The sequence below is a fragment of the Cylas formicarius genome, unplaced genomic scaffold, assembly GCF_029955315.1.
Source record: "Cylas formicarius isolate icCylForm1 unplaced genomic scaffold, icCylForm1.1 PGA_scaffold_6__28_contigs__length_40554024, whole genome shotgun sequence".
In the NCBI taxonomy this organism is placed as follows: domain Eukaryota; kingdom Metazoa; phylum Arthropoda; class Insecta; order Coleoptera; family Brentidae; genus Cylas; species Cylas formicarius.
The window spans coordinates 38968044-38994277 of NW_026844347.1; the positions used below are offsets into that span (position 1 = coordinate 38968044).

Below are 26234 nucleotides of genomic sequence, written 5' to 3' on the forward strand. Positions count from 1 at the left end.
ACCAATCCCACACTAAAAACCTGTAAATGGAGTCGTGAACGTATTGAGGTAGGAAAAACAGCACTATTACGTTGCCCACGACAAGCGCGTGTCGGTTTTTATCGAGCCCGACGCTCGGCTGGCACTTGTTCACGGCGTCCAACGTCAATATGCAACACAAAACGATCACGTACGCCCATTTGGAAGCTGCGGCGTTGTACGAGTGCAGCGACACGCCGCCCGCGAAACAAAACGCGTTTGTGACAACAAATTGCGCGAGCCCCGTGACGTAAACGATCTCTTTCGTGTGCTCGTAAACGAAGGCGCGCTTCCTAACCAAACTCACATCGAACTTGACCAGAGTATAGTCGAGCACGAGCATCAGGTCGGTTACGAAGCACAGAACGAGGCAAGTGGTTTGCATTCCGTTGGCCAAGCACCACGAGGCATTGAAATCGAGGCCCAAGAATTCGACGACTAAGTGGATGATGAGAAACAGAGGCACGCATCCGAAAGATATCGTATTGAGTACGGTGTAGCTGAGGATGTACGAGTTTAATCTCGTCCGGAGCGCTTTGAATTTGCAGAATACGTAAATCAGGATACCGTTGATCGCCATGGCGACGAGGTACACCGCGCATTTCAAGATGACGTCGACGATGGTGACGTAGAATTCCGTAGAATAGTAATAGCCGTAGTAGTCGTCGTCGCTGTGCGTGGAGCTGTTCGCCAACTCTTTGTCGCCGAATACGTCCTCGATGTCGTCGTCGATGCTGGACGGGTTGCCGGCCATGTTTCTACGCCACCTGGACGTCAGAAAAATATTGAAATTAATTCGATTAATTTACAGGAAACCGTGGGCAGTTTTAAATGTACTAATATATAGAGCTATATTGATAATACGGGAAGTGACGATGAAAAATATTGAAACATTTGACATTTTAAATGTCGTTTGTAACAATCAACGTGGATGCTGACGATTCCTCAATTCGATAGGTTTCTGTTTAGATGTAGCATTTTTAGGATATCAATTTTTACCGCACTGCGGCTACCGCATTATCTAATACCACCAGAAATATAGTGCATTTATTGCTTTGACGTTTTTAGTATTTTACAGTACCTTAACCGCAGACCTAGAAATTTGGATAAAATAATTATCAAGTGAAACAGTCTTAAGAAAATGTTGTTATAGTGCCACCAAAAATTTAATGCATGTTTTGCGTTGACGTTTTATGTGTTATTTTAAGTTGATAAAATAATAATTAAGTGAAACAGTCTTAAGAAAATGTTGGTATAGTGCGACCAAAAATATAGTTCATTTATTGCTTTGACGTTTTAAGTGTTATTTTAAGTACAGTACCTTAACCGCAGACCTAGAAATTTGGAGCTGTACAGTACTGCGTTGAGACCACTGAATGAGGTTCAGAATAGAATCCTTAAAGTGATTTACAACAAACATCACTTATGTCCAACAAATCGTCTCTATAGGGAAAAGGTTTGTGATGTTCGATCGTTATACATTTATATGGTTTGTTGTTCTATTTATCAGAATAAAGTCTGTATACCACTAGAACAATAATGAATAGACAAGTACAGGTATCGATGCATATATAAAAAAATATTATTAAATATAATATTATTAGATAATTAAATATTATAAAAATATTTTTCAATATTTGGGACCTACATTGTACAATAGCCTTAGATTTAAAAATGGAACTCGTAAATTTATATTTGAAAATAGAGAACTTTATTGTGCATTGTTTTGATCATTGCGAAAAAGATTACAAACATACCTATATCAGTGTATGTATATCCCGCTTGTAGATAAATTCCTAGGACGGTCCTGGAATGGTTACAGGTAAGGGCCTGCTGAGCAGCGTGTTCTATAAGGAGCTGCTGTTTTGAAGTAATAAACAGCAGGCAAAGTTAATCACGGGGTCGGTTGTAAAAGCACTATATTTCTGGTCCAAGTATATATAGGTATATCTAATTCTGAGGGTTTCTGCCATTATATGAGGTCATTTGATGTGAACCAAATGATATTTAGGGACAACAAGTGTGTCGATATTTCCAGTACCGACTCTGTCGCCGTTACCCTGGAGTTTGTGAATAATTTTTAATACTATAACTAGAATGCAGCCTTTATAAGCGTTTAAATTTGTCGATACTGTAGAACTTACCCCGAATAATGGAAACAGACAGAAATTTGGCACTATAGCGGAGTTTTAATTTGTTGCTCCTAGAACATGAAGTCGTGGAATATTGAAAGGCGACGCCACGTTCAGAAACGCCCTTTAAATTTGATACACGCAATATAATATCCCGGGCGTCCAATTTAGATATGTGCGAGTTCTTCATACGAGGTGTATCGAACAGAAAATCATTACATTCTAGTTTTTAGTATAGCCATTTCATAGATAAAAGGGTTTTGACGTAAGGGTCGCTAACAGCGGTCCTAAATTTACATCGCTAGTGGCACGGATAATCAGGGGGTTTTAATCCGTTACAAATATTATTATCAATATATACGGGCAGATAAATGTCTCACTGTTTTACAATGGGTTTAACACCAAAAGAATTAATTATTAATTGATAAACTGCAAATAAGCGGCCTTTCGAAAGTTTTGTCCACAATGGTCTTCAAATGTCCCGAAATAGATAAGGGGCACTTAGCTATGGAAGCCCAACGATCACGTAAATTCTTTTGCAAGGTGCAGAACAATAGCTGCGCCTAAGAACGTTTAACTTTTAAAAGGATTGTTTGACGCCGAGCGTTCCTCTGAATACATGGCAGTCAAGGATCTTTTTTTAAAGAAAGTTATGGAAAAACTTTTAGATGTTTTAATTAAAAAGGCATTTTACTATTTACAAAACTTCTGGATTTTTCCTGCGTCGGTTGTTGTTGAGTCGAACTTGCTGACGTTCGCGTTGCCTTTTATAGTTCTGGCGACTAATGTTTTTATAGCACACTTTGACATTTTGAGGTTAGGTTTTTTCGAAAGAGTGTTTGTTTGTGTTTTTCGTGATAAATTAAAAGAATTGTGACGGTTACAAATGGAACTTAATCAGGAGCATTTACAAGTTTAGACGTGGACTAACTCAACAACTATGCATCGATGAACTTAATTCGACTTTCGGAGTTAAAGCACTATCTAGGACTACTATTTATCATTGATTTTCGTTCTTCAGTAGTTTTCTTAAGGCTGAATTTCGTGAAGGTCGTCCAAAATTCGGTGGTTCTCCAAGAAAACAATTATGCAGTGCGAAAACTGATGTTACCCTGGAGTTTGTGAATAATTTTTAATACTATAACTAGAATGCAGCCTTTATAAGCGTTTAAATTTGTCGATACTGTAGAACTTACCCCGAATAATGGAAACAGACAGAAATTTGGCACTATAGCGGAGTTTTAATTTGTTGCTCCTAGAACATGAAGTCGTGGAATATTGAAAGGCGACGCCACGTTCAGAAACGCCCTTTAAATTTGATACACGCAATATAATATCCCGGGCGTCCAATTTAGATATGTGCGAGTTCTTCATACGAGGTGTATCGAACAGAAAATCATTACATTCTAGTTTTTAGTATAGCCATTTCATAGATAAAAGGGTTTTGACGTAAGGGTCGCTAACAGCGGTCCTAAATTTACATCGCTAGTGGCACGGATAATCAGGGGGTTTTAATCCGTTACAAATATTATTATCAATATATACGGGCAGATAAATGTCTCACTGTTTTACAATGGGTTTAACACCAAAAGAATTAATTATTAATTGATAAACTGCAAATAAGCGGCCTTTCGAAAGTTTTGTCCACAATGGTCTTCAAATGTCCCGAAATAGATAAGGGGCACTTAGCTATGGAAGCCCAACGATCACGTAAATTCTTTTGCAAGGTGCAGAACAATAGCTGCGCCTAAGAACGTTTAACTTTTAAAAGGATTGTTTGACGCCGAGCGTTCCTCTGAATACATGGCAGTCAAGGATCTTTTTTTAAAGAAAGTTATGGAAAAACTTTTAGATGTTTTAATTAAAAAGGCATTTTACTATTTACAAAACTTCTGGATTTTTCCTGCGTCGGTTGTTGTTGAGTCGAACTTGCTGACGTTCGCGTTGCCTTTTATAGTTCTGGCGACTAATGTTTTTATAGCACACTTTGACATTTTGAGGTTAGGTTTTTTCGAAAGAGTGTTTGTTTGTGTTTTTCGTGATAAATTAAAAGAATTGTGACGGTTACAAATGGAACTTAATCAGGAGCATTTACAAGTTTAGACGTGGACTAACTCAACAACTATGCATCGATGAACTTAATTCGACTTTCGGAGTTAAAGCACTATCTAGGACTACTATTTATCATTGATTTTCGTTCTTCAGTAGTTTTCTTAAGGCTGAATTTCGTGAAGGTCGTCCAAAATTCGGTGGTTCTCCAAGAAAACAATTATGCAGTGCGAAAACTGATGTTGCAGGATGGTCATGTGACTTACCATGAGATTGAGGTATCTTTGGGCATTAGTGAGACCAGCATACATACAATTTTGCATGAACATTTGGTCGCTAAAAAATTTTCTTCTCGTTGGATTCCACACAATTTGACATGAGCTCACAAAAAGGCTCGCGTTGAGTGGTCGAAGGAAATGCTAAAAAATACGACTACGACACGTCTACGATATCGTGACATATGAACCTGAAAGTAAGCAGCAGTCGACTGTGTGGGTCTTTCAGAATGAAACAAAGCCCACAAAATTTATTAATGCCTGGTAGCCCGTATTTTCAGGAAAACTGGCAACGTTGCAACTGTTTCTTTGGTGAAAGGTCAAACATTCAATTCTGAATACTACACAGCCATTTGTTTGCTGAAAGTCTTCGAAGAAATTAGAACAATCAACCACCGAAGGCGAATCATGCTAGCTCTCGCCGGTCAGTGCAAACAAAGAACTTTTTGAGCATTAAAAAAGTTGATTTGATGTGCCCTCCACCATATAGTCCTGATTTAGCACCTAATGACTTCTTTTTATTCCCATACATTAAGAATAAATTATGTTATTAAACTTTAATTAAATGCTGTAAACTCCTGGCATCTTAAATGGAATTTTGTCTTTGACGGACCGAAGATGTTGAGAGATTTTTGGGCAAGTGGTAAATCTGGTTTTGACGTTATACTTTTGATATGTTGATATGTTAGACGCAGGAGGAAGTTTCTTAGCATTTTAAATTTTCTAGATGTATGTGAAGTAGTCCACCGTCAACCGTCATGGACCCCAACGCCACAGCCAATTCGACCGACATGGAAAACGTCCGGACTATATTCCCGGTCGTCGTCCAAATCATCCAGACGATCCTGTTCACGGTCGTGTGCCTCGTCGGCCTCATAGGCAACACGCTGGTGATCTACGTGGTGATACGGTTTTCGAAAATGCAAACCGTCACCAACATGTACATCGTGAACCTGGCCATCGCTGACGAGTTCTTTCTCGTCGGTATCCCGTTCCTGATAGCGACGTTGCTGAACGGACACTGGATATTCGGCTACTGGGCGTGCAAGGCGTACATGATCACCACCAGTATCAATCAGTTTACCAGCTCGATTTTGTTGTGCATCATGAGCGCCGACAGGTAAAGTCTGTTCATAGATATAAGAAAGTGACTAACTGATGCGAATTAAGGAAAGAACCGGGCAAGCTGTGGGAATGAAACATGGCCGAACAGGTCCGTATTTTGCTTCGAATTTAATTATTTGTGGCTTTGTTAGGAAAGATACTAAACAATATTTATTTATGTATGTATTTATGTTTAAATCTAAAATAAAATTACAAATTATTTTTATTACCTACTTAAATTACTTAAAATTATTCCCATAATATATCAATATCACTGTCGCTATCATCGCCTGTTCTAATTATTATTTCTTCTATTTTATTTGCAATATGGACATACGATTGTTCTGCTTTTTTTATATGTTTAACAGAATTTGCCGAACTTTGTGGAGGAATGTTAAAAACTTCGGTTTCTATAAGTTTGTGTACATTGGAGTTAACACGGGGAAAAACATTGTTACGACGAATGGCAGATTTCAGTTGGTGGCAAACATGTTCAACGGGATTAAATATACAGTGGTAAGGTGGAAGCCTTAAAACTGTATGCCCTAGATTTTTTGCATAATTATGACAGACGTATTCCTTTTGTAGGTTCTAGATTTGTAGAACCTCAATTAATTGCTTTTTGGTATAATCTTGTTATAAACATTGTTTATAACTTCCTTAGTCTCAATAGAATAGTGTTTTCTACATTTGAGCGGGAGCATCTACTTGTGTCGCACATATTTTGCATAATTCCCGCAAGAATCAACACACGCTGTATTACACACGAAATAAGAATGATTACTAATAAACTTAAACTAAGTAGTATACCAAACCAAAGAATATTAAACAGGTAGGTATAAAATTATTTTCTGTTACGGACCACAATTTTACCTGAATTTAAATTCCGAAACTTTAGGTAATAATCATGGATAATCCCATTCAAAAGCAATTGGTCACTTTCTTATATCTCTGAACAGACCATAATCGTTAGAACCAAAGCGACCAAAGTTTATTTGAGTAGTAGCGTTTCCTTACTTTTGCGCCCTCCTGTGGCTCGGGGGATCTCGAGATGTCAATATTACAGATGGCGTTACCGTCGGTGTCACGTCGATATTATCATGACACAAAAATATATTTGCGTGTTTTATTATATCTACAGCGTGGGTCGATGATAGAGTAAAGGTCGTTATTAGCAATTTTGGTGAAAATTTTGGTAAATTCACTGAAAAATAAATGCTCAAAAATGTGTTTTTGTTTTTCATGACAACGATCTTACACATATGGATGGATAATGATAAATTATCAGACGTTGTTAAGTGGTTCGCGAGAAAAATATGGTCCAATAACTTTAAAGTTGTTTATTCTGCGCCGCTCATTAAGTGGTTTTCGTTTGGCACTCCCGCACTGTCGCAAAGTAGCCTCATCGGAACACATTATTTTAGACAAAAAAAAAGTAATTTATAGCGGTTCCAAATCACTGTGTAGATCCATGTAGCGCACAAGCCAGATACTGGAGGCTATTGACCCCGTGAACACTGGCCGATGCTGCGGTAGCATATTGTTAAACAGGATATACTGGTATACCTGTTTTATTTTAATCTTTCGAAAGAACCGCCAAGATACTACTAGGTTTCAGATATAGTTATAGAAATTTGATTAATGCTGCCCATTTTACATAAAAACATAAACTTGTTTTTTATGTTGAATCAAACCGTTCCATTAAACACTAGTTCTATTCTATTACTTCTTCTTCTTGTGGAGTCTTACTGCCAGCAAAGTATTTTTTCCGCCTTACCTAGTATATAAATCATATCAATTAATTCAGCTTAGTTTTTTCAAAATTTACTGACACTATAATAAATTTAGGTAACAATTTGGCAATAACATTTTGTAATGACTAACTAATTTTAGTGCAATAATCCTAGACAGAAAACGCGGTAAATTTTAAAGTAAAAAGTATTAAAAATACGTATATGACATCATACTTGACAAAAGTTCTAGGTTTTGTAAGACCTTTCAGCAAAAATAATATGTATGGAGAAAAATATATTAGTTTATTTTAAACACCTTGTAGCATCTAATATCAAATACCAAATATGAGTGATCTACCTTCGAGAATAATGATATGTATTATTATTAATAATTAACTTTACTTTATCGTTGATTCACCGTACTGTACATGAAAAAAGTGAAAAATCTTTTATTAAAATGCGACAAGTGGCGACTATTAAACTGTGATTTTGATGTCTTACATTTACTGTTAAAACAATTGAGGCTATAAATTAATATGTAACTTTAGTTCACCAGCAATTTGCTTAAAAACAGGAAAGCTAAAAAACTTCTAAAAGAGTCAAGAATATTGTCCCAATACAAAAACTACAAAATTTGATTAATTTTCGGAACTCGACAAAATTAAAGGCTGGACTGGAGAAACATGTTCGACAGATCACTTCTGCAATCTATTTTTTAATAATAATTTAATTATTATATTATTTAATTATGATTATATAAATTAGTCATAGTATGACATTTTTATCTAATTGGTTACCGGATGTCGTAAATTGACTCAGAAATTTTGTTTGGCAGTTTTGAAATCCGCATCTAAAGATGGTAGCAATATAGCTAAGACATACGGACAATTTTTATTACGTCACTGCACAACTGCTCTGACTGGAATAAATTATATCTCCATTGGGGCTAGAGGGTGCAGAAGTAGCAAATCGCTACTTCTTACACTTGTATTTAAAAGCAATAGATCCGAGAAGATAAAACAAATCTTTTGACGTCGGAATATGCCCTGAATTGCGACAAAGAAAATTAAAATCAGTTAAACAAGTTCAGCTACGAAAAATAATATCGTCTTATCCGTTATGAAAGAATCTTTCCACAGCTATCGTTTTTGCAAAATTTTGAAAAATAAATAATAACGGTCATGATTAAGAACTGATCTGATTTCGAAGATCGTTTGGCAACACTGCGTCGTTTAATAGATATCCGAATCTGATCGGAATAGTGGTCCAAAATCATCCTTTAACTGATGCAACTTGAATTCCATAACACCCTGTACGAATTCGTTGAAATGTTTGCGGCGCAAAGCGCCCAATAACATATAACAAATTTGGTTTCGCCGCTCATTGCGCCATTGTTTTTTTGAAATTTCGATGTCAAAATCTTCCCCCGGGAGACGCGGGAGTGACTTTAAGTAACTACCGTCTCCGCCCCCTTTTTGACGCAGATATATCGCCGTGTGCCACCCCATATCGTCTCCGAAGTGGCGCACCCCGTTCATATCAAAAATAGTGTCGCTCCTCGCGTGGTGCTGCAGCATCCTCCTCATCATCCCGATCATCGAGCACGCGAAAGAGATATCGGATGGCGAGAGGAGCTCCTGCGTCATCTGGTGGGACAACTCCGACGACGAGAACTTCACCCAGAACTCGACCGCGATCGACCAAGAGATCGACTCGTCGCAGGCGACCGTGTTCACCCTGTACACGTTCGTGTTTAGCTTCGCGATCCCGCTCGCGCTCATCCTCTTCTTCTACTGCGAGGTGATCAAGAAATTGAAGACCGTCGGCCCAAAGAACAAGTCGAAGGAGAAGAAAAAATCGCACCGAAAAGTGACAAACCTCGTTCTGACAGTCGTCACCGTCTACGTCATCTGTTGGCTGCCTTACTGGATATCGCAGCTGGCGCTGAGCAACTCGACCATGAGCACGTAAGTCCAAACCTTATCGCATAACATTTTTCTTCTTCACCAGTGTCGGAAACAGTCGGCCAAGACTGCTATTATCACTCGCCCATTACCGACGTTCGTTCGAGTTTTTATATTACAGAACATGCACATATTCTTCTTCTTTCTTGCTTCTTACTACATTGGGCAGATCAGATAAGGACACTCGCCCATAATCGTGATAGAGAATTTGCCTAATTATTTCATTTCTCTCTCTCTCTTTCTCACACTCTTTAAATCTTTGTTATGAACCATATAGTTATAAGATAATATAGTGGCCTTACTATGGTAAAAAGTGATGCGCCACAGGTGGCTATGACATTTTCGTAGTGAAGGTATGGATCTTTGGCGCATGCGTCACCCCCAACTAACCGGATTCTCACATTGCCATAATTTTTCTGAAAAAAATTGACTAATTTTCATAAGAACGCAAAATCAGTCTCTCTCAGTGCTGTTAAATGTTTTTAACGGGGAATTTTTTGCGGTAGCGGCCATGCAATTTTTGCTAGCAAAATGTTTTTTAAATTTTGAGACAATAAACTGCACTTTTTAGGGTATGGTAATGTTAATTCTGTTACATTTAGAGCTAATTGTTAATTGACTTGTTTTATACTAGTTTTTAATTGGTTACGTTTTCCCATACCTACAGTTTTTTAATGAAATTATCAATTGGTACTTTTCATAATTATATATTTGGGGGGCGAAACTTTCTGCAATTAATAGACTTGCGATGACACTTAGATGTTTCCAGTGCGATATCTAGTACCTCAAAGTTATACTTACACTTTTTGAGTCACATTTCGTGAATTCGACTTTAACGAACTTGGAGGCTCCCCATAATCCGCGACTTTTCATTAACGGCAATTCGATTGAAAACAGGTAGAACGCAGAGTCGTATTGAAATTTTTTGTTGAAAGTTACGGTAGACTTAAAGTTTTTTATTTTACAAACATTTTCCGAGGAACTAAACACATACAGTCTCTGAAGCAATGACATTTTAACCATAATTGTTTTTTTTTCAAAGAGACTTCTTTTGGATTCCTCGCCAATCGTCCTGTTGGCTTCTTCGGAGCTTATATATTGTTTAAGGGAGACAGAACTCTGCGCTTCTCTCTAATAATCTCCACATTAGAGATATTAAGCGTTCTATCACAAAATACACTTCTCCACAAACATCCAATGACAATGAGTCCGACAGCAACTCCACGCTTGCCACTGTTATCCTGCTTTACATTCACGTTGCACATGTTGTAGAAACAAGGTGGTATTGTTGGGATACCTTTAAAGAACAACTTCACACGTTACTAAATATCATTAACGAATGCGAAGAAATTAAATTCTTCTTAAAAATTATTTTTTTTTAACCCAATTCCATTGCTAAGATATCGAGTATCTAACTTATTGCTTGTCTGTGATTCTGCTATCACAAGCTGTATTAAGTAGGTGCAAGGGGTGGTAAAGAATTGAACAAAGAACTGTGAGAATTGGAACATGGGGTTTTTTAATATTAGTGAAACTATTTAAGTAGGTGGGAACAAGTGTTGAGTCTGATAGACATTACACGTTATTCCTAAATTTCACAATTTGAAGAAAAACGATGTTAAAATCTCAGAGAAATGTTGTCGACGGGAAATGACAGTTATCCTTTTCTATTCCGTGTCTGTACCTTGTGTATTACATCCCAGACCCTAGACAACTAACATTTAACTGTCAGATTCATGAAATAGTGAATTATTGTTTGCTGTAATCGTGAATTTAAAAATTTGTCTACTTTAAAGATATCGTATACGGCTTTCATGTACGTTCCAGCTTCAACATAACCTTACATTTGCTGGTCTCGTGCCTGAGCTACTCGAACTCGGCGGTGAACCCGATCCTCTACGCGTTCCTCAGCGATAACTTCAAGAAGAGTTTTCTGAAGGCGTGCACGTGCGCCGCCAACAAGGACGTGAACGCGACGCTGCACCTGGAGAACAGCGTATTCCCGAAAAAGGCGAAACAGCAGGCCGAAAAGAGCAGGACCGCGCGAAACACGTCACTGTGTCCGACGCAGGACGACGACTACGACGCCGGACCACTGGTCAAGACGGACGCGTCCACGTCCGCCATCACGATGACCAGCAGGACGAACATAACCTCATTCGGAGACAGCAGGGATAACGTGTCACGTGGAGGAGCCAGGAACGGAACGGCGGGCTCGCAATCCCAACCGACCAGCTTGTAAAATGGCGACGACGCGCACGCGATTGACGTTTCGATATATAGATGTAGTTCTACGTCATTTGTTTTTATTTGTATATAAAAGTGGACTTCAGAATGGAAGCCGGTGTCGACGTGTGTGTTTAACCGATAATAAAGTGGTTATTGCGGTACTGCGGTATCATTCATTATTCCGAGGGGGAAGGGGAACTGGGAGAAGAAACATTCACGAACGGATGGATATATATTTCAAATGCGGCGTTGCCGAGCCTCTCCGAAACTTCTGGCAACGTTGCACATCAAAATATTTTAGGAAAGATTTGGATTTTGAAAAAAAAAAACAAAGGACAGGCAAATCACATCTCAACTCTGAATATAGCTGAGCGGCGAACTCAGCGCTGCGTTTAGTTGAGAATCTGTAGGTTTTGCCATCTGTACCCGAACGGCGCAACTATCGATGCGCGGCAAAACTTTAGTTAGGAATCTGAAATTTCGTCACCTCATGATTTCCTCCGCAGGACAGAGGATGGAGAAATTTAGTGTATCTACTACTACTAATCAGTTTTAGAAATCCGCACTTTATCACATTATCCACATTTTAATACACATTCAGATTCTACACAAAATTAAAATCAACTTTCGTTATCACTTGCCTATCTCTCCTACCAGCGTCGTATCATCACAAAACGTAAGAGAAAACTAGGCTGCACAGCATGCAAATAACACCTCAACTCTTATCATAGCTAGGTGGCGAAAATTAGCACCTTGTTTAGTTATGAAGATGTTAGCTCCTGTTAGTTTAGCTCCTTGGTTAGTTGGGAAACTGCAATTTCGTTTGTACCGCCATCTGTACGTGAGCGGCGTAAACTATGTCGGTTAGAACGCGTGCTGCCCTCTGTCGAAGCGTAGCAGCTTTCAATTTAAAAAATTTAAAAAATCGAATGTCTGTTGAGCATGCGCGTGTCCACATAAAATCGTAGTTATATATCAAAATAACGCTGCAGAACATTTAAATAATATCACAAGATCGATCAGCCACAAATTTGGCTCCACGGTTAGTTGGGGAATCTGCAATGAACTGTCGCCATCTATAATTGAACGGTTAAACTTTGTGTGGCGACATTCCGATTTGTTAGAAATCTGTAATTTCGTTATCTTCATTATATGCAGGACGAAGGATGAAGAAGTTCAGGAAATCTACGACTGATTATTTTTAGGCATCTGCAGTTAGTTTTTTGTGTACCGAGTTCCATCCACAACTAAATACAATTCCTTTTGCTATTATGTCAGGAGAAATTTGAAACAGTTCCAAGACGCAATTGGAGATTGACGTTTCGAAAGGTGCCGAAAGATAGCCGACTCCCGAAGTTGATGTTTTTCATCCGGGAGTTAAATGAATCCTTTTCGAATAGTTGTTCGAATGTTGCTTGGCTGTTTCTACTGTCCCACTCACACAAAAAACGGAGGTAGCTTGTACATCCTGACTAGTGGAAGTCTCACCATCATTGTCACCACAAATCAACGATCCATGGTTCTTATATTTGATTTCCTCAAGCAGTAGTTGCAGGTTTTCATTTGCACAGAATGAACAACAGATACAGAAGTAACAGGTTTAAAGCTTCTCTCAGATAAGTCAATAAAAAGCCTCAAGTTTCAGAATTACAGTTTATACCAATTTCTCTTATTATATTAGCAATATCGGTCATATAAATATTCTGTTCAAAATCGTCTTCCCAAAACCTGAGATTTTAACGTCTTGGGCTACTAAATTTTTATTTCGAAGTCCAGTCGCTCACTAAGTCATTAGGTTCTGATTGTGAAAATAATTGTGGTTGCTGCGAAACCCTCCATCTAACCACTTAACGCAAACTGTGGTCTCATAAGAAGCAAAACTTGTAGATTGACATGTCGACTCCCAAAGTTGGCAATGAACGGAGGAGCGACCCGGCGCATCCGCCAAAAATTAGAAACGATCGCCTGACTATATAGCGCGTTCGATACTCACCGCGAGAGGGCGCTTTGAAGCTTATCAGGGTGGGGTGCATATTCCATTATCAGACGGAATAAACTTTCGGTTCGGTTTAGGTTGAAATAAAACGCGTTTTAAGTAAACAATCTCATTCGCGTAAATAAATTACCTAACATTGTACAACCGCCAAAAATAACAATTCCCTAAATGTACTCGCATCTATGGCCGCACCCTGTCGGACAAGTTTTATACTGCGACACCCACTGCTTCATGTGAGCGATGTGACCGCCGTGCGAGCACCCCTGACACCACACGTACAACCCTTTTACCACTTGGTGACAGATGCTGCACAGACCGTGTTCGGTCGAATGGCACCTGTCGCACAACCAACCGACCCTCTGCAACGGCTTCATACACTTTCCGCAGTTCGTGTTGACTGTCGTGCTTTGGTTGTTCAGCTGATTGACCGACGGCAGCCACGACAATTTAATGATTTGCGTCGCGACGTCCCACAGTTTGTAACGGTTCAGCAGCTCGATGTAGCCGAGCAACCAGTGCTCTTGCAGCGCCTCATTCAGTCCTAAATCAAACGAAACCTGAAACTCTCTCTCGACACAGTTTACGATACTGTTCAAATCAAATTAATGGATTTTTAGCAGTCTTTCATTTATCCCCAATAATTTACCAACAAACCCGGAAATTTTTTGGATGTTCTTGATATTTTTGCCCATAAACGACACACCCTGTATATGATTCAAATAATGTTCGAAATAGAGGTTATAGCCCTGGATCTCCCACGTTTCCTGGTATTTGATTTTCTTCAATGGAGTAAGTGGTTTTCAAGAAATATTTGTTTCTGAAAAAAGTACGTGGTAATAGTAAATGACGTCATCGCGTCTAGATTGGGGGCGAGAATCAGCGATTTTCATATGGATGTTTTCAAATATTTCGAACAGCGTACGTGATTAGCTATTGTTTGTACGAATTTTGATATACGCTTAACAATTACTTACTTACTTACTTTCTAAAAAAACAATTTTCAGGGTCTTTTAGATTTTTCTCCATCACTAAAACACCTTGTATATAATAGAAAAAATGTGTGAAACGAAAGTTATAACGCCGGCTTTCCCACGTATTACGAATGTAAAATTTTTGCTATAGGATGAATAGCTTTGGAGGATAAGATGTTTTTCTGGATGCCAAAATAACCAAAAAAATAATAAAAATTAAAAAAAAACATACTTCGTGTTATTTTATTGCTCCCAATTTAAAGAGTCTAAATGCGGGTCCAGACTTCTACTTCTCTCCCAAGTCTGAAGTCGGTAGCTGCAAATTTGGAATACTTATTATGTTATATCGCGAACACCCTGTACAATACTTAAAAACCGTAAATACAAAAGTTAAAGCTGTCTATATGGGCTATATCGTCATGTAAAATAAACTGACATCTAAACCACAGACTTGAAACTATTGCCAATTTTCAATAATAAGGGTACCCAATTTTCTGTTTTTTTTTTAATTTTCGGCGCACCCTGTATATTTTTGAAAAATTCTCAAGAACTAAAATTTATGGAGTCGTTTCCTCTGCGTCTTCTGGTTCAAGAATAATTTCGGTCTTGTAAACCGTTTTTGATAAATGATGTTGATGGCCCCCCCATTTTCAATAGGTTCCGTCACGGGGTAAAGCTGGATATATGTGCCGAATATGAAGTCGATTGCTTAAAATTTCGGACACTTATCGTGTTTCACGGCAAGGTCCAAAAAACAGTCGAAAATCGCGAAAAAAGATGGATGCCGGCGTCGGATTCTTACAAGCTTATGTGCCTCGTGGAGGGTTAAAAAGGAAGCAAATTTCTGTTTTGTAGCTCTAAGAGTTCGAAAGTTATTTAGGAAAAATAAAAGGACGAGAACGGAGAACGGACAAACAGAAAAAAAAAATTCCGAATACGTTCCAACCAGTGAAAAATTGGTATTTGAATGTGTCTATTTGTCCTATTTGAGGAGATTTTATCTTTTTTAGCACACAACAAACACTTTTCCAGTAGTGAATTTTGGCGCTGCCCTCGTATGTATCCCTAACTTACCGGAAAGGTAACGCCTACTGTCCCCCAAGACGATCAAAACGGTCGCGGAGGTCTGAGTGTCCCCCAAGTCGGCGTAGTGCTTGAGGGCGTCGATCACTATCTCGGCAGAGTCCCATATCCGTTTCTTGGGCGGTTTCGACAAGGTGAGCAGCCCGGGCGGCTGGTCGTCGTACTGCACGGTGTGGGTCTCCTCGTGGAGGTCGGGGGCGTGGAAATGGTTGGGAAACTGTTCGGGGGGCGGCGACTGGTCGGTTATCTCGTGCCTCACGGGGAACGCCTCGTTGGGCAGGGTCCAGTCCTGACTGAATCGCGGCGTGATGTGGTTGTAGATTTGGAAACCGTTATGGAAATCTGCATACAACGACAACATACAACGTCCTCGCCAACGAAGTTTCGCCGCTCCGAATGAAAGTCGTTGGAAAAATATCACAATCCAGTAGAACTTCACAAGAAAATTCAATTCCTATTGATGTCTGTTACATTGACACCAAAACAAACATGCTATAACGCTAAACAGTGTATTTGATATTAGCATTATTTTATCTTGATTTTCTTAACAGTTATCAAGTGTGTCATATACCTATTTTTACCTTACTTTTCCAAAATATGCCCTTCTTTCTGACTATTTTCCAACAAAATGATAATGTCAAATTTTTACCCGACAATTGAGTAAATAAATTCATAAAATTTATTGTAGTGTTGAAGCTGATAACGCAACAATAAAAAAATTATTTTTAAACTTATTTTCCGAAATTCGAACTAATACATTTTAATTTTTATACCAATACCAGTGACTAAAATTCTCAACTAACAAGACGTCAAGTTCTCCATTATCATTACAAGTAACTCGCCTTCTTTTTCTTTTGACTGAGAAGGCATTTTTTAACATACTATAAGTGTTATAAAGTGTTGGATTTTGGTTACGTATAAAGTAAATTACAAAGACCGCATTAATTCAAAAATCTGTAAATTAGGAACTCCACTACTGGTCGGTGTGAGTCTGCGCAGTGGAAAATTATTATAGTGTATGACAAATCTGTTCAGGAAAACGGTGGTCACGAGCAGCAGTATTTAGGACAGTGAAAGAATTTTTTACTTTAGCGTGTCTTGTCATATAAAAATTTCCTATTTTTGCCGATATACTCTAGTAAAAGAGGAAACTTCTTCATTTACAACATTATGGTTCTGGAATACCTTTATAGCATTTAATACGTTACCGTTTTCTGCAAAACTTCTTTGCCAACTTTGCAATTATACCAAAATAAACATATTTTTATTTGTCAGTCTTTAAAATTATATAAAAATTTCCTATTTTTGCCGATTAGCCGAAAACAAGTGGACTAAAATATAAAGTGTGTAACATCATTGTAATTAGCTCGATATCTCTAAAAACGAAAAAGTTACATCCAATTAAATCGACGCACGGTACATTAAACCGTCGCATCTGTCTCAAGTTTATTCTGCGACTCACCTGGGCCGACGCCGTCCAATTCGACGTCGAGCTCGTTTTCGCCGAAGGAAAAATCGCCCTTGGGCAGGCAGCCGTTTCTGACGTTGAGATAGTTGGGAAAGGCACTGTTCGCGGACGCGTGGTCGGGTTGGTCCTCGTTCTCCGTCTCCTCGTCCCCGCCGCTGAACTGGGCGCCCGGGGTGTCGCCTCCCTTCGATTTTTGATCCGGTTCCGACCCCGGCTCGACCCCGATGTTACGCTCGTGGTTGCCCAGCGGCGTCTCGATCACCGTCGCGACGTCGTCCCCTGCGCCGCCACTGTTCAGATTGTTTATCGAGTTTTGGACGAACTCCTCGCCGTAGATCGTCTTGAATATCTTCCAAATGTTTGCGATCTAACGTCAATAAAGTTAAATTTAAATTCGTTTCATGTCAAGAAGAAGAAGAAACGTAACGAATATATGCTTACTCTCGCGACCTTCCTCTACCTCTATAAACCTCTTTCTATTTGTCTTACTGCTGATTGATATTGATACGGACTTTCAAAGTGGTTTAATTAGTCAAATTCCCTTTAATGAAAGTTGTTTTGCACTTAATTTTGTTACTGAATTAGAGGTAAAAGTATCGATTCTCAGCCTATGAAACTCTGGTTGCTCTGACGCTTATGAAATCAATGTCAATTTACTAAAAATTTACTAATTAGACTTACCTTCTTTTTTACTAAGTGCATTCAACATGGCATTGTTCCAGATACTTTAAAATTTGCTAAAGTTAATTCAATCTTCAAGAACGGTGACATTAACAATCCCGGAGACTACAGCTCCATATCCAAGGGTTATAAAACAACAAATAGTTAATTTTTCTGTGCAGCAGGATATCTTTGGGGATATCTTTGGGAATGAACAGGGAGGGGCGCTCTACCATACAAGCGATAAGTAAGCTTGTGGGAGATGGAGATGGAAATTCTTTAAACATTAACTTGTACAATATGCTGTCGGTTAGGTACAGGCTTTTCAGGTGTTCAAAACAAATATTAAAGTGTTGCTTATTGAATATTGTTTCTATAGTGTGGACGAGTATTCTATCAAAATAAAAAAAATAAATTAAAATCCCTGGCTTACTGAAATATGTGAGGATCATAGCATACTATACTATACTTTCTGTGCGATTTTTATACTCCGTGTTAGTGTTGTTGACCTTTACATTTGTTATTGTTCACTACTGTGTTATTTATAAAATGCGTTTTTTTTACACCTTTACACTTTTTACATTTTGTTTTTGTATTTTACCTTATATTGACAGGCTGCAATTGTATCATTATTGTACAATATGGGATTAATAAAAAAATTCTTCTTCTAAACCTATTCTAACCCCATATTTCTAAACATCTCTATATCTTTTTAAATCCTTCCATATAGTTACCTTTCTGAAATGGCGCCATTTTTGGTTATCTTTGCTTAATCTAAACACACTTAATGGCCGGTTTTAGTTATGTGTCTTTCGGAATATTTTCTTGATTTGTTGTGACTCTCTATAAACTTTTGCTGCGAAGATATAATCAGCAGTCACAGTTTTCAATGTCGTGGTTCTTACCAATTTAAAAAACATCAAGCTAATTCCGCAAATTGACAATGTATATGGCAGAAATCAAGTAATATCCTTCTATCACTCTAAACCCCATTCTATCTCTCTACAACTCTTTCTATCTCTCTAAACCTCTTTATATCTCCCTAAACCTCTCTATATCTCTAATTTTTTCTCCTTGTAAGCCTTTTTATAATTTTAAACCTCTTTCTATCTCTCTAACACACATATCTCCCTAAACCTCTCTATCTCTCTAAACTCTTTTCCCTCTAAGTCTTTTTTTATCACTCTAAACTTCTTTCTATCTCTTTAAATCTTTTCCTATTGCTGTAAACCTCTTTATATCTCTAAAAAACACAATATCTCTAATTTTTTCTCCATGTAAGCTTTTTTATCACTCTAAAACTCTTCCTATCTCTCTAAATCTCTTTCTATCGCTGTAAACCTCTTTCTATCTCTCTAACACACATATCTCCCTAAACCTCTCTATCTCTCTAAACTTTTTTCCCTCTAAGTCTTTTTTTATCACTCTAAACTTCTTTCTATTTCTTTAAATCTTTTTCTATTGCTCTAAACCTCTTTATATCTCTAAAAAACACAATATCTCTAATTTTTTATCACTCTAAACCTCTTCCTATCTCTCTAAATCTCTTTCTATCGCTTTAAACGCCTTTATATCTCTCTGAAAATCACAGTATCTCCCCAAACCTTTCCAGCTCTCTAAACTTTTTCCCTCTAAGCTTTTTTTTATCACTCTAAACTTCTTTTAATCGCTTTAAATCTCTTTATATTGCTCAAAACCTCTCTAAAAATCACAATGTCTCCCTAAACCTCTCTGAAATTTTCTCATTCTACGCCATTTTATCACTATAAACCACTTTTTATTTCTTTAAATCTCCCTAAAAATCGCAATATCACTTGAACCCAAACGAAGGGTCAAACAGGGATCACCAACGATGGTTGGAACGGACTGAACGTTAGACTCACCTCGTCCTTGCCGAATTGCCTGGCGACGGCGGAATTGTGCTCGCACAGTTCCGAAACGCTGCGACCGTGTAGCAGATAGTTTTTCGCTAGGCCGAGACACGTGAGAGCCTCGTCGCCGTTTTTGCAGTTGCTGCGCTTGAACTCGAACATGTTGCTGACCGCTTGATGAAACGTGTCGGCCGTTTGTGACGTCGACGTTTTCCTACGTCACGGGATGTTCGGTGAACGACGGGCCCCGACAATTTTAGGTTCCGCGGGGCGTTTTAATCTTTTTTCGTATAATTTTAACAACCGATAGACTTTTTTAAGATGGGCCAAAGTGTGGTGCAGCAAGTTTTCTCTTTTCCTCCATTATACAGGGTCTTTCAAAAAAATATGCCTTTTTTAAAATTATTCAACACCCTGAACACCTACAGGAAATATTGTGTCATCAAAAAATATCACTGGATGGCTCTCTAATGATTTTCTCTTTTTGACCAAAACACAGCTTGAAATCTTGGACACATCATAGGGAGGTATCGAACAGGATTTCCTAATATCGAAATTAATTCTACATTATACAGGGTTGTTCAAAACTGATGATTTGCCTACCAGATACAAAAATGGGCCATTAAAAAAAAAGATAAAATCTGGGCCTTTGTTGAAATATTAATTCAGGTAGAAATGAACGAAACAAAGATTTTTAAAAAATTATTCTAACTAACCAAAACTAACCAGAATTTCCACAAAAAACTAACCAAAAACCGTAGGGTAGGGTAGAATTGTTACCATGAAAAAACCAAACCGAAAAGCATGAAAAATGAGATCAATTTATTTGTTATTTATGGTTGTTGTCTTTTCTTAGAGTACTAAGAAATTATTTAATAGCAAGTTTTATCCAAGTAGAGGAAAACATTGCATTTGTCAAATAAAAATTGTAATTTTTTAAGGAAAAAATTCCTACTGATTACACATCTTCTGTATTGCTCTTGTATCGAACTTGCTGACGTTTCGCCAATCATCCTGTTGGCTTTTTCAGACCTCAATCGAAACTAGTTCGCATTCTACTCTGTACCTGCTTATGTATGGTTTGAGGGGGGCGGAGCTAAAGCAGGATCGCGAACATTGGTTAGGGCCCTTAGCCGTATGGGCGAAAGGCAAAGACCTGAGTCGCCGATCAGGTTCTTTAGTTGCTTATAAATTTCTATAGATTCTCGGATTTTTCGCTGGTAGAAGAATTGATTACAATTTTATTTTTGTGTATCTGACATCTTCTAATTAAAACCAAAATTATGGAAACGCTATGTTAATGATTCTTTTGTTGTCTGGCCTCATGGTCAAGATCTTCCTCAAAACCAGGATTACCACTTGTCCAAAAGTCTCTCAACATCTTCGGTCCGTCGAAGACAAAATTCCATTTGAGACGCCAGGAGTTTACAGCATTCCGTGCATATGCGGCAAAGAATGCATTGCAGAGACCGGACGAAAAATATCAACTGGGCTCAAAGAACACGAAAGAGCCTTACAATAATACACAAATAAACTCATCAGCTGTTGCCAAACACCGAACATCATATCTTATTCGATAAAACTAAAATTCTTGCATGTAATTAAATCTTCTACCAACAAAAAATTTGAGAATATATATATATATATATATACATATATATATATATATATATATATATATATATATATATATATATATATATATATATATATATATATATATATATATATATATATATATATATATATATATATATATATATATATATATATATATATATAATCGTTCACCAATATGAGAATCAGTCATTCAAAACAAGGGTCATGCCCCTCCTTTAGCTCCGCCCCCCTCAAACAATATATAAGCTGCATATAAGAGTAGAATGAGAGCTGGTTTCAGTTAAGCTCTGAAGAAGCCAACAGGTGGAATCTAGTAGATTTGCAAATAGAATGGCCCGTGGAAGTCTCCTTGGAAAAGGGCAAAACCCTTTTCGTCTCTCAATCTTTAAACTCGTTTGTCAAATTATACGATAACACCCTGTACACTACCGAATTGCGGGTTTTGCAAAGGCACTTCACCTCTTGATCCCCACAGCCTTCGTCAACGAGCTGTGGCTACCGTTATTGACCATGGGGGCGGTATTGATTTTTATCGCCTGGGTGACCTCTCCCTTACTGTTGACGGTGAGACCGTGCAGGTTCGCTTTGCTGGCGGGCCTCTGCGCGTCCCCGAACGAATGGTGGTAAAGCATACTGTCCTGAAACGAACTGACCAGTCATTTAGGCAGAATCGTCCAGGTACATAGATACATGTTCGCAGTGGAAACAAAAAAAAAAGCAATAACTGAAATGAAAGGAAACAAGACCCCATGAGCGAAAGAATTAAGGAATACTTGAGTATCATTTTCGGCAAGTGATCACAAGAATCTAAAATATCACGACAATGGGAAAACGCAAAGACAAGAGAGATGATCCCTCAGATTTCAACAACTATCGTCCAATTTCCCTTTTATCGCTATTTAGGCTATTTAGTTCAACAGTCTGGTATTCCTTGCTTGCTCAAGGCTCAAGTCAAGACTTCCAATCAAGCAAGGAATACCAGACCGTTGAACTAAATAGACAGATAAGAAGCAACTCTCTTATGCCTTGAAGAATCGGAGAATTCCTTTACAACTAAAAACACTAAGAGCACTTCTGCGGCGCTACATCTGGTGCCCAAGAACAAATCTAGACAGAATAAGAAAAACCGAACGATCTATAGAAAGACCAATGATATGAAGACCATAAAACAACGATTTGAACCAGTGCTCTGGAATCTATTGACCAGGCGTTAAATAGATATGGATAACGAATGCCTTGAGGATGAGATGGAATAGGGAAATCTGAAATGTATTCAGCAAAAAGATGATGTAGAAGATCAGAAGTGCGATGGAAAGACGAACGTGGAAAATAAAAACTCGCAAGACATTCAAAGATGGTCTGACTAAGGAAAAATCTAATGTAAACGAAGCAACCGTAGAACCTCCTATAGATAGAAGAAAGCTCATTCTGTCATCGTAAGTAATAGTAGATTTAGACAATTTGTTTAAACAAAGAACAGTATTTTGATATGAAACCTAAATTACCCCTAAAATGGAAAAGAATCCATTAATTAATACAATTTTCATTGGATTATATTTCAGCACTTCAAACGAACATTCTTTATTTTACGCCAACAACTTTTTATATTTCATTTAAAATAATCAAGCCTTTTTCTGTAAAAAATTGCATTAAGGGGATAATATCGTTTTCTTCCTCTGCCAATAAATTTTAAAACCAAATGACGGAAGTGGGCGGGACTGGGAGTTCAATCTGCGGTCACGTGATAAAAAAAAATCGGTTTTCTCTGATGTAATTAATACTATACCAAAACTAACCAAAGCTCTGCTAACCACTGAATATATTTGCGTCTGTTGTACTCTTTTAATTTTCTTTTTAAAACAAATGAGATTTAATTTTCTAATATTTATGCTTAAAATATTATATAAGTCGTAATGAAGACTATTGCCATCGATATTTTTAAGTTTAGTTGTGGTTTCAGTATGATTGTCGGCATTTCTAGGAATATTTTACTGCAAGTCTCTTGTGGAATGAATGGAATACCCTCAGATAATTTATCTGAATTAACCTAACTTTCTTTTCACGATCGTCATTTCAGATTTTCTATTGGGCAAGCCATTCGCTTTGGACAGAATAATGACAATTATTTAATTAATAATAATAATAATTTGTTTCTCACTTTAGATAAAACACTTTTGCGAACGTACATCAATCTTATCTGCAGAAATTCGAACGAAGATTAACATTAAATTAAGAAAATGCACTGCTGTTTTTAATAATAAAATTATTCTTCAAACTTATTGTGAAAATAATAAATATAAATCTTAACAATATTCGAAACACTTAACCAAATTACTTGGTACCAATAATTCTAATTATCGTAAACAATCACTTCTAATTAGTTTGACGACACTGTATGCTAATAACAACAGGAATTTTATTAATGATTTACGCGATCTGTGGTATAGTCAAAACGAAAGAAAAATCTATTGTTAATCCAGAGAAAAAAAATCAACCGACTCACACGGCCGCTGCTCAAAAATATGTTTGGATCCCCGCGGAACGCGACGCCACTGGCGATGTCCCTGTGCTCGTTGAAAGACGCGAACGGGATGTAAGGCCTGCGCACGTCCCACACGTTAATGCTGCTGTCGATGACTATGGCGCAGCTGGCGATATGGTACTTATACTGGGGCCTCCATTTTACATGGCCTATCGACGCCATAGTATGGATCGTATACTCCAATGTGGGTTTCGAGATCAGGTCCCAAACCTGAAGAAAAAATTTATAAAGTTTTGGCGCTAAACTCTCAGTGGACACCCAAATACAGATCCGAAGAGTTAACACCCTCGAAAAAAGTGAAGTTTTAGTACAACCTTGATGGTTTTATCCCTGCTCGCTGTGGCGAGCCACATCGTTTCGGGGTGCCAGTCGCAAGCGAACACTGGCCCGCTATGGGCCGTATACTGTTGCTGGTACTTCTCAGGTTTCCTCACATCCCACAGTTGGACGCTACCGTTATCGGACACGGCGGCAAACACGTAAGGGTTGTGGGGACTGAACTGCACGTCCCGCACACTCTCCGTATTACTATACACTTTGAATTAGGTTATGTTGAAATGAAAATCAGCGGCAGTGAACCTTTGAAAGACAGCGACCGCGTTTTTCGTCCTGATATCGAAATAACGCATGGTGCCGTCCTGCGAGCCCGATATAAGCTTGTAAGCCTCCGTGGCGTGGAAGTTAACTTTGTTGACGGTCCTCTTGTGATCCTGATAGTCCTGCTCCTGCATCGCTTTGCCCATTTTGGTCAAATTCCAGACGCACACGTGGCCGTTCGTGGCGGCCGTTGCCAAATAATGATCTACGGATTGGGTCGGTTAGTTTCGCGCCGGTCGAAACGCAATTAATACCGTCGATCGTGCACCATGAAACGTCGTTGCAAGAGAATCCGAGGCTCAAGTGCTTCGAGCTCCTGAGATTGCAGATTTCTTGGAATTTGTCGTCTTCGATGTGATAGACTTTGAAAACTGCAACAACGGCGAAACGAACGTCGAAAAGTTAATTACTGTGACGAATTTTACCGTTGCGACCCCCGATGGCGACTTGATTATTGTCCCGGTTTAACGCCAACGCGTTCACGGGGCCCTCTTGGGCCACCGAAAACGTCGACATCGTATTAAACTATATTGTCAACCTCTATCCAATAAGTACATAAATATGAATTTGTAAATAAATCATAAATCAACATTGACGACAGTTTGCGTCTGTCATTTACAAATGAACTCTTCTTCGACATGTAAATGGGACATTGGCCCACTGCCGGTTAACCTAAGCAATATGGCAAGAACTATCTGGAGCACTTCAAGTACTACTTAAAATTTAATATTATATTAACCTTAATAAAATAATTTTGATATCAAAATAAGGTACAAAAATATGTTGTTCACATTATTCATTAAAAAAAATCATGAAACGTAAAATAAACAAAATCATTGGAATGGTTTACAAATTTCCTTAAGCGACGAAGAACAAACGGATATTTCTGGAGCAGAATTGATATTTTTAGGGACACAAATTTGTAATTTACCGGGAATTAGATTCTTTAATAAAGGTATTGAGATGCGGTTTTTGCTGGGTTGTTGGGTTCTTATCTGACAATCTAATGACGGAAAAAAATCATATCGTTGTTTTTTTTTCTCAGAATAGTACATTATGCAACAAGTGCGATAAACAGCATTTGACTCACGAGTTTATTTGACATAATAACGAGTGAGTTAAACAGTTTACCGAACCTGTTGCATACTATACTTTTTCTACGACCGTTAGTTTTTGGTTACATTTTCGCAAAACAATACGAATACATTCATTGACATGACTGTCAGAATAGACAAACGCCAAAATTCAAAGCGTGGGAAATATCTCCGAAAACATTCGATTGCTCCCGAACCCGTGCGGTAAAATCCCGGAAATGTCCGAAGTGGCTCGGATTCGTGGGAAAGGAAACTGACGACGTGGTACAACGACGCTTCCCGCACGCTTAATAGGTGCGTAATTAAGTATTTTACAGACGGGAGTAGAAAAAATAATTTGTTTGCCATTGTATCACAAGACATCTGCTGGCAAGATATTCAATCGCTATCATGTTAGTCATTGCACGTTTGATGGCCTAGGAAAAGCCCCAGAGATAGAGTGGAACGTATCTAATTAAATTTGCTTTAAAACGGTGGTCACTGTAAGTTTCTTTAAAATTCGAGATGGCTTGAGACAAAGTATACCGTAAACCGGATTTTATTATATTATAATTAAAAATTATATAATACCTAATGTTTATATTTTTAAAAGAGTATACCGGAAACAGCAACCGGATTAATTGGCTCTTAAAAGGAGATAACCTGATTTTATTATGTTATAAATAAACAATTCCATATTTTTAAAATACCTTGAAAGTTCCAATTTTCTATAATTTCCATCAAAAACCAAGACGATCTACTTTGAGACAGAGTATACCGGTAATAGGTTTAAATGGGTTTTAAAGAGGATCCTAACGCGATTTTATTACATTATCAATAAACATAATA

The 26234-nt window shown here is 38.0% G+C and overlaps 2 protein-coding genes across 5 annotated transcripts in view; one reads left to right on the top strand and one right to left on the bottom strand.

The window, feature by feature from the left end:
• The window catches only part of LOC132702960 (somatostatin receptor type 2-like), an 85924-nt gene extending 74267 nt beyond the window's left edge, over nucleotides 1-11657 (top strand). For all 3 annotated transcript variants that reach the window (XM_060671889.1, XM_060671891.1, XM_060671890.1), the window contains exons 3-5: nucleotides 5202-5594; nucleotides 8796-9278; nucleotides 11103-11657. In XM_060671889.1, the coding sequence (XP_060527872.1) occupies nucleotides 5233-5594; nucleotides 8796-9278; nucleotides 11103-11517 (1260 nt within the window). In that variant the 5' untranslated portion in view covers nucleotides 5202-5232 and the 3' untranslated portion in view covers nucleotides 11518-11657. The remainder of the gene's footprint in view (nucleotides 1-5201; nucleotides 5595-8795; nucleotides 9279-11102) is intronic.
• A 1952-nt stretch (nucleotides 11658-13609) lies between these two features.
• Nucleotides 13610-24917, bottom strand: LOC132703234 (GATOR complex protein WDR24). Of its 2 annotated transcripts, none has more exons than XM_060672365.1 (10): nucleotides 24738-24917; nucleotides 24567-24683; nucleotides 24295-24517; nucleotides 24030-24243; nucleotides 23677-23925; nucleotides 21633-21811; nucleotides 19566-19767; nucleotides 17017-17389; nucleotides 15546-15896; nucleotides 13610-14041 (listed from the first exon to the last, which is right to left on the bottom strand). In XM_060672365.1, exons 1-10 carry the CDS (start codon nucleotides 24826-24828, stop codon nucleotides 13665-13667), a joined length of 2376 nt encoding a protein of 791 aa, XP_060528348.1. In that variant the 5' UTR covers nucleotides 24829-24917; the 3' UTR covers nucleotides 13610-13664. The 2 variants fall into 2 exon arrangements, with proteins under 2 accessions (XP_060528348.1, XP_060528349.1); XM_060672366.1 differs by lacking the exon at nucleotides 13610-14041 and adding an exon at nucleotides 14094-14787.
• Nucleotides 24918-26234: the final 1317 nt, after the last annotated feature.